The 13,972-nt window shown below is 46.1% G+C and overlaps 1 protein-coding gene across 1 annotated transcript in view; it reads right to left on the bottom strand.

Moving 5' to 3' along the window:
* Nucleotides 1–13,972, bottom strand: part of QARS1 (glutaminyl-tRNA synthetase 1) — a 191,513-nt gene that overhangs the window by 152,413 nt on the left and 25,128 nt on the right. The window contains exon 7 of the mRNA XM_075321479.1: nt 8,375–8,429. Within this exon, the coding sequence (XP_075177594.1) occupies nt 8,375–8,429 (55 nt within the window). The remainder of the gene's footprint in view (nt 1–8,374; nt 8,430–13,972) is intronic.

Genomic DNA, 13,972 nt, shown 5'->3' with positions numbered 1-13,972 from the left:
GGATGTGACTTAGACCGCCATGCAGAAGAGTTCCTCTGGCCCTTCTGTGACCTGTTGGACGTGTCTGAATGGGACGTAGCTGAGGGCCGAAAGGACCGAAACCTCGGTTGAATCTTTCGCTGCTGAGGTCTGTTTGGTTTGGACTGGGGTAAGGACGAGTCCTTTCCTTTGGATTGTTTAATAATTTCATCTAATTGCTCACCAAACAAGCGGTCGCCAGAAAATGGCAAACCGGTTAAGAACTTCTTGGAAGCAGAGTCTGAACCTTCCTGATGCAGGGCCTGTCCCTGATGATAATCGGTCTCCTGTCCAGCAGATTCCCCCAGGGGCTGCGGAGGGAGCCCGGTCCCAGCGTCTGGACGACCGGTTAGGATCCCACTTCCCCAGAGCCTCTAAGGGATGGGGAAGGAAAACGGCATGTGGCTCCAGCCTTTGTACCCGCAATGGGTACCTCAACCTTAACAACACCGCCGACTTAGTGGGGTGAGAAGGGAGCATGCCGGGGGCCCTCTTTTCTTCCATCCGATATAATCAGCAGCTGCTGCTGACTAAAATGTGGAGCTTGCGTGCATGTGTGCCTCCTTCAACACAAAGCATAAAACTGATGGGCCCGTGATGCACGGGAGGGTGTATAGGCAGAGGGGAGGGGTTACACTTTTTAAAGTGTAATACTTTGTGTGGCCTCCGGAGGCAGAAGCTATACACCCAATTGTCTGGGTCTCCCAATGGAGCGACAAAGAAAGTAAAAGGTACCTTACGGGCTCGTCTGGAACGGAGACCATTGCGGTGGAGTACGTTACTTATGGTATTGACTGAAACCAATGTCCCCACTGGCATGAGATCTTCCCGGAGCTCCTTCCTTGTTGTCCTTGGGTTAGCCTTGACTCTTCGGACAAGCCTGGCCTCGGCCCGGGTGGAAACTTTCAAAGGCTGTCCAGGCTGTGGAAGGCTAACAGTAGTTCCATAAGCCTTCCACTTCCGGATGATGCTCCCAACAGTGGAGACAGATAGTCCCAACTCCTTGGAAAGGGTTTTGTACCCCTTGCCAGCCTTGTGACCCTCCACGATCTTGTCTCTGATGGCCTTGGAATGCTCCTTTGTCTTTCCCATGTTGACCAAGTATGAGTGCTGTTTACAAGTTTGGGGAGGGTCTTAATTAGTCAGAAAAGGCTGGAAAAAGAGATAATTAATCCAAACATGTGAAGCTCATTGTTCTTTGTGCCTGAAATACTTCTTAATACTTTAGGGGAACCAAACAGAATTCTGGTGGTTTGAGGGGTTGAATAATAAATGACCCTCTGAATAAACTTTTCACAATTTAAAAAAAAAAAAAAAAAGAAATAACATTCTTTTTTGCTGCAGTGCATTTCACACTTCCAGGCTGATCTACAGTCCAAATGTCACAATGCCAAGTTAATGCCGAATGTGTAAACCTGCTAAATCTGCAGGGGGTTGAATACTACTTGTAGGCACTGTAGATGTCAATAGGATCCATGAACAATATTTCACATTGAGGAACCTTTGTGAGATAACACAAGCCAACAGACGGAAAGAGTTAACCCCCTCTTACATACAGGAAGCCCAGACAATGCCCCTATGAGCAGCAGAGCGGCCACTTAGTGCGCACGGTGTCTGCGGGCAGAGCTGGTAGCAGCCTATGTGTGAGGCGAAGATTGCAAAGATTTCTTCCTAGACAGAGCTGCGTGTGTTTCCCCACAATCTGCAGATTCTCAGAACTGACACACTGTTTTGGTTTCAGTCTGAGACTTTCCAAGAAAATTAACAGAGCTGTATAGAGAGCGAGCAGCTCTCAGCCGGTGTCAGCCCTCCCTAACACTCGCCGGGGTTCAGTCATCTACTTTCTTGACGTTCCTAAAATGACAGGCAGGCGACACACGCAAAAGAAAAACGGCTGCCAGACTGACGGGCTCAATGCCGCCTAGCCGGGCCGCACTGGAGGGATTACACAATCCCACTCCTCAGATCCCAGCTTTCATGAAAAGTGGTAGTAATTAGTAATGAGCGAGTATGCTTGTTACTACTCGGTACTCGCACGAGTATCACTGTACTCGGGCTACTCGGCGGGGACCGAGTAATCTCGCAATACTCGTGCTGTACTCGTGGTCTTCATGTTGGCGCTCTTTTTAGAGCCAGCCCTTATGCAGGGATTGGCTGGCAGACCACTGCAATGCCACAGCCCTGTTGTGGAATTGCAGTGATTGGCCGGCCCTCACAGCATGACCGTGCCTTTAGCCCGACACTTCCCCGCTCGGCTACGGCCCCTCCCGCACTCCACTCCGCGTGTATATATATATATATATGCACGCTTACACACACACACACACGCACGTTTTTTTTTTTTTTAATTTACAGTTTTATGGTTTCTACATGCTGCCGGTGGTCATTTCAGAATAATACTCGGGTCCCCCATAGGATAACATTGGGCTCGGTGCTCGGGCCGAGTACACGAGTATCTTGGAATGCTCGGCCCGATCCTCGAGCACCCGAGCTTTTTAGTACTCGCTCATCACTAGTAGTAATTTCATGTAAAAGCTTCCCAACCGGAGATAATTCACAGAATAGATCAAGAAAAAGGAAGATTCTGTTATTAGGCTATGTGCGCACTTACCGGATTTTGCCGCGGATTTTTCGCAGATTTGCTGCATGTTTCGCTGCAGAAAATGTTCATAACATCTCTGCAGTGAATCACCAGCAAATCCTATGGAGAAAAAAAATCCTGTGCGCACTGGGCGGAATTTGACAGCTGCATGTTTTGCTGCGGGAATCCCGCAGCAAAAACAAGTGCATGTCACTTCTTTTCCGCACATCGCTGCGGGATTTCACTCCATTGACTCAATGTTAATCATGAAATCCCGCAGGGAATAACGCAGGCAGCAAATTCTGTGCGGTTCACTGCGTTTTCCTGCGTTATTCCCTGCGGTATTTTGCGGTTTACCTCCGGTAATGTACATCGCCTGTCTGCGGTTTGCAGGGAAGTGATGTCATTACAGGAAGAGGAAGCCGTGCAGAGAGTAAACACACACACATCACATCACAGACACAGAACACATAGAACACACATAGAAAGAAAACGGAAATATAGAAAAAAAAGAACGTGGGCTCCGCTGCATATTCACCTTCCAGCCGAGGTAAGCACACAGCGGCGGCCCGGTATCCTCAGGCTGGGGAGGGAGAGGGGCAGGGTTAATGTCCCCCGCCTCACTCCCCCTCCGGCAGCCGAGAATATCAGCCGCAGCTGCCCCGGGACTGTCGCATGCAATATGCGGCACTACCGGAGTGTCCTCGGCTCTTCTTGCCACCGTGTAGCAGTGGTGGCAAGGTAATACAAGGGGTTAATGGTGATGGGGGACCACCGCCATTAACTCCAGGCTTGATCATGGCAGAGTCTATGTGACAGCTGACATGATCAACCCGTAAGTAAAGTGAAAAAAAACACAGACACCGAAAAATCCTTTATTTTAAATAAAACCAACAAGCCTCGTTCACCATTTTATTAACCCCCCCCAAACAAAGCTCCGGCGTAATCCACACAGCTCCGGCATAATCCACAGGTCCTGCGCTGCTTCCATCCAGCCGCGACTGTCACAGACACAGCGCTGAATGAAAGCAGCAGACAGCAGAGCATAGGTAATTACCGGTCATTTCCCACGGCCGGTAATGTGAACTCACTGCCGACCGTGGGAAATGCAGCGATCTGTCCTCTATCTATCCGTCTGTCTGTCTGTCTGTCTGTCTGTCTGTCTGTCTGTCTGTCTGTCTGTCTGTCTGTCTGTCTGTCTGTCTGTCTGTCTGTCTGTCTGTCTGTCTGTCTGTCTGTCCCTCTATCTATTCTTCTGTCTATCTACTATCAGAATTAAATGTGTTTTGTTTTTTTTTCTTCAATGTGCTTTATTGCATTGAATGCAATAAAGCACATCCCAACCCGCACGCGGCAAAACCGCGGCAATACCGCGGTAAAACCGCAGCAAACCGCGGCAAACCGCATGCGGTTTTCGGGTGCGGTTTCCCGCGGTTTTTTACCGCGGGTGCGGTAATCTTTGAGAGCATGCGGAATTTACGCAAGGAAATTTAATTTCCCAGTGCGCACAGAGCCTTACACAACTCTTTTGGGGTGAGGCTATGACTGCCCCTTGGTTCCGATCCATACCACAATGATATGTAAATTTAAGGCTACTTTCACACTTCCGTTGTTTTTCATCAGTCACAATTCGTTGAATTGAGGAAATACGGTATCCTGCAAAATATTTTGCAGGATTCCGTTTTTTCCCCATAGACTTGTATTAACGACGGATTGCGAAATGGCCCTGTGCTGCATCCGCTATGGAATGACTGACCGCCGGGTGGAAGCAAAGCAGAATGTAACATTTTTTTGTAGCGTCGAAAAAAAAACGCAGTGCGCAGGATTCCATCAGCATCAGTCTTTGGTTATAATGGAAGCCTATGGGCGCCTGAATCGGTCCAATTTGTCAAATGATAGATTCCGGCGATGATTCTGTCTTTTAGCAACAGAGCATGCTCAGATGTGTAAAGTCCTTTCTGGTTAGAAAATCTCTCTGTCGGTCTGTCTCTGTCATTGTCGGTCTTTCTCTGTAGGTCTCTCCCTCTTACCCCCTCTCTCATACTCACCGATCACCGGCGTGTCACAGCATGGCTGTCACACTGCTCCAGCGGTTTCTTCTGCTTTTGAAAATGCCGGCCACTCATTATTCCATCTCATATTCCCTGCTTCCCCCGCCCACCGGCGCCTATGATTAGCTGCAGTCAGACGCACCCCCACGCTGAGTGACAGCTGTCTCACTGCAACCAAATCACAGCCGCCTGTGGGCGGGTCTATATCTTGCAGTAAAGTAAATAAAAAAAAAAAACTTTATTTTTATATAGCGCTAAAATATTCCGCAGCGCTTTACATACATCAGGAACACTGTCCCCATTGGGGCTCACAATCTAAATTCATATCTGTATGTCTTTGGAGTGTGGGAGGAAACCGGAGAACCCTGAGGAAACCCACGCAAACACGGGGAGAACATACAAACTCCTTGCAGATGTTGTCCTTGGTGGGATTCAAATCCAGGACCCCAGCGCTGCAAGATTGCAGTGCTAACCACTGAGCCACCATGCCGCCCCTTTAATTTTGATACCAGCCAAGGTAAAGCCACTCAGCTGAGGGCTGGTATTCTCAGGAAGGGGAACCCCACGTTATGGCAGCTGCCAGGAATAGCCGCATCCACTAGATGTGACAGTCCCGGGACTCTACCCGGCTCATCCCGATTGCCCTGATGTGGTGGCAATCGGGGTAATGAGGAGTTAATGGCAGCCCATAGCTGCAACTAAATCCTAGCTTAGTGATGGCAGGCGTCTGAGACACCCCCCCCCCCCCCCCAATCACTAAATTGTAGTGAAAGTGAATAAACACAAAACACTGAAAGATCCTTTATTTGAAATAAGAGACATAAAAACACCCTCTTTCACCACTTTATGAGTCCCCAAATACCCCTCCAGGTCCGATGTAATCCACACGAGATCCCACAACGCCTTCATCTCTGCTACATCAGAAACTGACAGGAGCGGCCGAAGAACACCGCCGCTCGCTGTGAGCTCCATGGAGCAATTGAAGCGAGTTGCGCTGCCAGCGGTGACATCACTCAGGTTACCCTCAGCCACAGCTGGATTCTCTTAGCCAGGTACAAACTGCTACAACGGATCCGTTTTTTTGTTTTTTTTTACGGATCCGTCCCATCCGTTGTACCACAATCTCCAACGCATCCGTCACATCAGTCACAAAACGGATTGTGACTGATGCAAAACAACGGATGTGTGAAAGCAGCCTAAGCTTCCAAGGATGTGCCACATGATACCATGAAGCTAGGTACGAGAGGAGGGGGGGCACTTTTGGGGCACGTGCCGAGGTGGTGCCGGCAGCTTTACGATAGGTAGCGCCCTTCTGTTCATACTGTACCAGACACTAATCCTAGATACTCCCATTATCCTGTTATTATCCAGCACTCCACGCCGCCACCTTGTGGCTCTTTATAAGCAGCTGAGGACTCTCGGAGCTGCCAGGACAATTAAGGTGGTAGCTGCCATCAGTAGTGCCCGCCACCATCATTTTATTACATGCCTCTCGTTACTCAGCCAAGTCTTGGTCATAAACTTACAAGTCTTAAGAAGAGAAGGGAGGAGAAAAAAAAAAAAAGAAAAAGAACCCAGACTATCAATAATGCAGTGTTTTCCCCGAGAGCGGGGAACCCTCCCAACTGGCAGAAGGCAGCATCTTAATGTCACCTTCCAGCACCTCGGGAGAAAATCGTCAGACTCCTCGCAGCCCACAGAGGCCCCTTGGAAATTGGGCCATCTTGTTAACAGCCGACTCTAATTGCTAGATAAACAATCCTCACTGCCACTGGTATAAAGGAGCCCAGAGAAACGGGAGCACGGGATTAACCCTTTCCTAAGCATCATGGATGCAAAAGTGGAATAAAAAAAAACAAAAAAAAAAAAAAACACATTGTAACATGGTTTTTGGTCTGGCGGGGTGAGATACATGGCGGACTATTAGATGCTCATAGAAAAGTAAGTTGCAATTCAGTAATGTTCTGGATTAATCAGACTTTCTACTTCATTATTTACTGTAATGCCTAAACAATGGAAATTTTCAAACACATTCACTGTAATAATGGACAGATATAAATCTGCCTATAACAAGCGCCAATCAAGAAAGTATATTACTCATTTATCGGCTGCAATGATAGGGGCTCTGCGGCATAGAGCTAATCACAGAGGTGCTCTCCAAGAAAACTATCCCTTCAGCTTGAAGCTCATCATAGCCTGAAAAGACAGCCTGTGCTGGAGTCCAATCATATCAGCAATCAATGATATGGTTTACAGTGGCCAACAATTCACCAATATTACATTATAATAGGTTCCAGAAATCACAATACTGCCACCTATATACAAGAATATAACTACTATAATACTGCCCCTATGTACAATAATACAACTACTACAATACTGCCCCCTATATACAAGAATACTACTACAATACTGCCCCCTACATACAAGAATACAACTACTACAATACTGCCCCCTATGTACAACTACTACAATACTGCCCCCTATATACAAGAATACTACTACAATACTGCCCCTACATACAAGAATACAACTACTACAATACTGCCCCCTATGTACAAGAACATAACTACTATAATAATGCCCTTATGTGGACTGTAACTCTAATACTGCCCCCTATATACAAGAATACTACTACAATACTGCCCCTACATACAAGAATACAACTACTACAATACTGCCCCCTATGTACAAGAATACAACTACTACAATACTGCGCCTATGTGGAATGAAACTATAATACTGCCCCATGTACAAAAATACAACTACTACTACAATACTGCCCCCCTATGTTGTTGTTATTATTTATTATTATAGCGCCATTAATTCCATGGCGCTTTACATGTGAAAGGGGTATACATAATAGGGACAAGTACAATACTGTAATCATAAACAATACAAGGCACAGACAGGTACAGGAGGATAGAGGTCCCTGCCCGCGAAGGCTCAGTCTACAAGGGATAGGTGAGGATACAGTAGGTGAGGGTAGAGCTGATTGTGCGGCGCTATATCAGACTGAGGGTTACGGCAGGTTGTAGGCTTGTCGGAAGAGGTGGATCTTCAGGTTCCTTTTGAAGCTTGTCAAGGTAGGCGAGAGTCTGATGTGTTGAGCCCCTATGTACAAGAATACAACTACTACAATACTGCCCCTATGTACAAAACTATACCTATGTACAAGAATATACCTACTATAATACTGCCCCCTATGGACATGGATACAACTACTAGAGTACTGTATGTACAAGAATATATCTGGGGGATGGTATAATAATAGTGAATATAACACTTTCTCAGGAGATGATTCACTCGCTGCTTGCTCATATATGAGAATGTATACGCTCCATAGAGTGACTGACAGCATCTCCCACAAACAGTCACCAACCGTGACACAAACATCCGATGTATTCTCAGATTACAAGCGGATGGGCCTGGATAGCCTGTGAATGGCTGATAGTGAGGAGTCACTCTGTGCTCGGGGAGGAGAGGAGCCTGTGAACTGAATGTTATGCAGGTTGTAACCAACAGGTTTCAGGGCAGCGTCTCGACAGGAATGTCAGGTATGCGGTTAACAAGAGGACGCAGCTCTGCCGGGAAACCTTAAAGTCTTTTGATTGTGGTATTCAGAGAAAGATTAAAAAAAAAAAAAAAAAAAAAAAAAAAAGCAAAAGAGGTCACAGAGAGTGGAAACAAAAAAAAAAAAAAAAATAATAAGATACTTTCTCACCATTCGTAGCTTCATCAGCTTTTTTCTCAGACTCCACCACTTTCTGCTTCGCTGCCTGAATGCAAAGGAATAACACCGGAATCATAAATTAGTAATGGATATACAGAGGAAATGGGAAAGCTGGGTGATCACACTGCTCCTGCCAGCATGTGTACCTGGAGTGATAGAATAATGGGGGGGGGGTGAGTGTATAATAGGGGCGTTGAACTTTGCAGATCAGTTGCGCTTGTGACTGGCTCTGTCCATAGCTTTTTTTTTAAACCTGCACTTTTCTGGTCTGTAAGTCAATCCGAGGTTTGTATGGAAAGTCGCAGATGCTCTTTCATAGACATGCACGCTCCGTTCCACAGAGCGTACCATTCCAGCTGTATAAATCTGGCCGTGCACAATAGATGGCTGCTAGGAGGATTTATTGTCTAATCGAGAGCCCCAGTGGGGACAGTGTTACTCATATGTAAAGCACTACAGAATTAATGGCGCCATAAGTGGATATTATATACTAGCTGTAGTAGCTGGGCATTGCCCGGGATAGTAACTGTCTGTCTGCCTCTCTCTTTCCCCGCGTCTGTCAGTCTGTCTCTTTCTCTCTCTTTCCCTGTCTCTCAATCTGTCTTTTTCTGTCTCTCTCCATCCATCCATCTCCCCACTGACATCTTATTACCTCACACATAAGCTTCTTATACTAACAGTTTATTTTGTTCCTATAGCAACCAATCACAGCTGCTATTAATAACCTAATACAGTGATGGCGAACCTATGGCACGCTGAGCCCATTCTGTTGGCACGCATGCTGTCGCCCGACCCTGCAGCTTTGGTCTGCTAGTGCAGTGGCGCCGGCAGATCAAATCTGTGTTGGAGCAGAGGAGACATTTCTCCTCCGCTCTGACACTCCTCCTCCCCCAGGCTGCAGGTGTGTTGCCTAGGAGACGGAGGACCGTCAGAGAGCGACGCCGGCGCCGTCTGCTGGCCGCGTGGGAACCGAGGACCCAGCAGCGCGCAGCGGGGGAACGTGTGCAGGTAAGTTGTGTGTTGCTTTTTTTTTTATAACTCGTATGCGGCGGTGCCAAGGTGGGGATGGGGGGGGCAGCACCAGCATGGGGTGGGGGAACGCATACGCCAGCGTGGGGTGGGGGTATGCACATGGCAGCGTGGGGTGGGGGTGAACGCACATGGCAGTGTGGGGTGGGGGGAACGCACTTGTCAGCGTGGGGTGGCGGTGGGGGAACGCACATGCCAGCTTGGTGTGGGGGAGGGGGAACGCACATGCCAGCATGGGGTGGGAGAACACGCATGCCAGCATGGAAGGGGGGGGGGGGGGGGACATGCATGCCAGGATGGGGGGGGGGGGGGGGGGGGGGGGACATGCATGCCAGGGTGGGGAACAATGCATGCCGGGATGGAGGAAACAATGCATGCCAGGATGGAGGAAACATGCATGCCAGGATGGAGGAAACATGCATGCCAGGATGGAGTAAACATGTCAGGATGGAGGAAACATGCATGCCAGGATGGAGGAAACATGCATGGCAGGATGGAGGAAACATGCATGCCAGGATGGAGGAAACATGGATGCCAGGATGGAGGAAACATGCATGCCAGGATGGAGGAAACATGCATGCCAGGATGGAGGAAACATGCCACGATAGGGTACATTTACCAGGATGGGGGTAAATTAACCAGGATTGGGAACATTTACCAGGATGGAGGACATTTACCAGGAATGGGGTACATGCCATGATGGGGGAACATTTACAAGGATGGGCAATATGTCAGGATGGGGTACATTTACCAGGATGGAGGACATTTACCAGGATGGGGGCCGTGATAGGGACAAATATACCAGAATGTAGGAAATATATATCAGGATGGGGGACATGTTTACCAGGAAGTGGTCGAGGAAGGGGGACATAACTACACAATGAATGGGAGGGGAGCCACTCGTACGTCTTTATGGGATTTCAAGATGTTCAGACTTTGAAATGTAGATGTAGATTACAGGGTAAAATCTCTGTCTAATATGCGGCAATTTTTCCAGAAAGATCAATCCAACTGCTGTGTCTGGAAAGGGCAGGGGCTCAGCTTCAATGCGTGGTAAGCATGAGCGTGATGCCCCCTGCTGAAGAGAAGACGGCAAAGGTAAGGTTACAATTAATTATTTACATGATAGGATTGGTTGGCACTTCGGAAAAAAAATTGGGTTTAGGGCTACAGTTTGGGCACTCGGACTGTAAAAAGGTTCGCCATGACTGACCTAATACATAAGAAGCAAGAAGGAAACCTGACTGCATACAGCTGCTGTGCCGGAAAAGTTTATTCAAGGAATTTTTCCATCAGTGCAGGTAAAACAGCGGGAGATGACCTGGATGCGAGCCCCTCCAGGAGGACGACGGCCGTTTCGCCTGCCAATCAGGCTTCTACGGGTGGACCCGTAGAAGCCCGATTGGCAGGCGAAACTGCCGTCGTCCTCCTGGAGGGGCTCGCATCCAGGTCATCTCCCGCTGTTTTACCTGCACTGATGGAAAAATTCCTTGAATAAACTTTTCCGGCACCGCAGCTGTATTCAGTCAGGTTTCCCTTCTTGCTTCTTATGAACTACTGAGACTGACTCTCTTTCCTGACGTGCACGCTGCATCCGGAGCTAACCAAGCGCTGCAACTCCTTCCCCTGCACGTGTGTGAAAATCATAAGGTAACCTAAAGGCTGGCGGTGCAGGACTTTTCCTTCACTTGTAGTATTAATAACCTAATAGCTCGCAGCTCCATTGACTTTAATGGTGGCAGGTTTTTTGGAGTGTAACTGTAAAGCACGGGGTTAAATTTTCCCGTCAAAACATAGTCTATGACGTTCCCTGAGTCACATAAGGCGTCTGTGCAAAATTTTGTGATTGTAAATGCGACGGTGTGGATTCCTTTAACATACATACATACATACAATGAGCTTTATATATTAGATTCACTTATATAGCGCTATATATTAAATAATAATAATAATAATAATAATAATAATAATAATAATAATAATAAATAATAATAATAATAATAAATATCTTTATAAAAGGGACGCTGAAGACAATGAAGAAAATGAGTATTTGAAATCATTTGGCCACAAGATGGCGATGCAATGTACAGCAAGAGGAGATTTCACACACCCTGAACCCAACCACCGCTCCTAATATATACCCGCTGTCCATGTCCTCTACTATTATTGTGGATTTGCTTATTGGGAGACTTCTACAAAAGCAATCGGAACACCGTATAAAAGTATATAAATTTAAGAGATTTTGTCTACATTTTACTGCCCTTAACTTGCTTTTCTAAATGAATGTTGTGTCTGTGACATTTGACTCAATTTATAATAGCAGTTTTTCAGATACACATTTGTTCTTACTTTCTATTAGCCTTAAGAGGTAAAGTAAAAAAAAAAAAAAAGAAAAGATCTCCTACGATAAAAGATCTTTAGAAATACTTTTTCTAAAGATCTCTTTATCTATGCTATTGTATACAGAGACGGTTAGGCAGGGATTATCAATATGCACCCAGAACTGCTCGTGGTTCTGGGTGCAAATTGGACCTGACAGGTTCCCTTTAATAACCTCACTGGTAGCAGCCATGCTGGGATATTTGCACGTGGCGCTCAGACTCCAGTCTGAGAATGAATCCAGATGTTTTGAAAATTTTGTATCAGTTTCTTCATAATTTCCATATCATTAACACGTCTATCATACTGTAATTTCCACGATTGCATAACATCTATACCAAAAAAAAAAATAAATAAATAAAAAAGTGCAAAAAGTGCAAAAACCTGATACGGCTCATATCTAGCGCTTACGGACAGACCTAAAATTGAGCTGCCTCCTATCTCAGGAGAGGGAATAGCCCAGCAGTTGGAGCTAACACTTTTTTGTTGGTTTTGAGCCTCCTAGTTGCAGGGCATATTACCTAAAGTCAGTGATCCCCAAATCATATAAATGAGAAATATTTTTTTTTTCCTTTAGTATGGTAAAATAGCTGCTAGGAAACCACTGCTAAGGACAGGCAACAAGCAGAAAAGACTTGTTTGGGCTAAAGAACACAAGGAATGGACATTAGACCAGTGGAAATCTGTGCTTTGGTCTGATAAGTCCAAATTTATGATCTTTGGATCCAACCACCGTGTCTTTGTAGAAAAGGTGATCGGATGGACTCTACATGGCTGGTTCCCACCGTGAAGCATGGAGGAGGAGGTGTGATGGTGTGGGGGTGCTTTGCTGGTGACGCTGTTGGGGATTTATTCAAAATTGAAGGCATACAGAACCAGCATGGCTACCACAGCATCTTGCAGCGGCGTGCTATTCCATCCGGTTTGCGTTTAGTTGGACCATAATTTATTTTTCAACAGGACAATGACCCCAAACACACCTCCAGACTGTGTAAGGGCTATTTGACTAAGAAGGAGAGTGATGGGGTGGTACGCCAGATGACCTGGCCTCCACAGTCACCAGACCTGAACATAATCGACAAGGTTTGGGGTGAGCTGGACCGCAGGGTGAAGGCAAAAGGGCCAACAAGTGCTAAGCATCTCTGGGAACTCCATTTCCGGTGACTACCTCTTGAAGCTCATCAAGAGAATGCCAAGAGTGTGCAAAGCAGTAATCAAAGCAAAAGGTGGCTACTTTGAAGAACCTAGAATATAGGACATATTTTCAGTTGTTTCACACTTTTTAAAATATTTTATTCCACATGTTTTCATTCATACTTTTGATGTCTTTAATGTGAATCTACAATTTTTAGAGTCCTGAAAATAAAGAAAACTCTTTGAATGAGGTGGCGTGTCCAAACTTTTCGTCTGTACTGTGTATGCAGTCAAAATGAATAATATGTATATCCTTGGATGAGTGGGGCAAGCATAAAGTCTATTTGGATGGGCAGACACAAGACCTGCATTGCTTTGGGTGAGCGTCATCCAAGGGGATAGAGATATATATATATATATCTATATCTATCTATCTATCTATCTATCTATCTATCTATCTATCTATCTATCTATCTATCTATCTATCTATCTATCTATCTATCTATCTATATATATATATATATATATATAATTTGTTATAAAGGAATTAAAAAGTTTTATTTAATTCCCCAGATGTACCAACATCTTCATCTTCACAGGTTGCCGGATCTACATGTCAGCAGGGCTACTGTACGAGTCCTGTCCTTCCCCCACCACACACTTTACTGATAAGTGGTTTATACCTGGGCAGTTTCTACAAGTAGATGGTAAGAAGGGAATTTTGTTACTTACCGTAAATTCCTTTTCTTCTAGCTCCTATTGGGAGACCCAGACGATTGGGTGTATAGCTACTGCCTCCGGAGGCCACACAAAGCATTACACTAAAAAGTGTAAAGCCCCTCCCCTTCTGGCTATACACCCCCAGTGGGATCACTGGCTCACCAGTTTTAGTGCAAAAGCAAGAAGGAGGAAAGCCAATAACTGGTTTAAACAAATTCACTCCGAAGTAACATCGGAGAACTGAAAACCATTCAACATGAACAACATGTGTACCCGAAAACAACCAAAAATCCCGAAGGACAACAGGGCGGGTGCTGGGTCTCCCAA

This window comes from Anomaloglossus baeobatrachus, chromosome 8 (genome assembly GCF_048569485.1).
Source record: "Anomaloglossus baeobatrachus isolate aAnoBae1 chromosome 8, aAnoBae1.hap1, whole genome shotgun sequence".
In the NCBI taxonomy this organism is placed as follows: domain Eukaryota; kingdom Metazoa; phylum Chordata; class Amphibia; order Anura; family Aromobatidae; genus Anomaloglossus; species Anomaloglossus baeobatrachus.
This window is presented reverse-complemented; position numbering and strand designations above follow the sequence as displayed.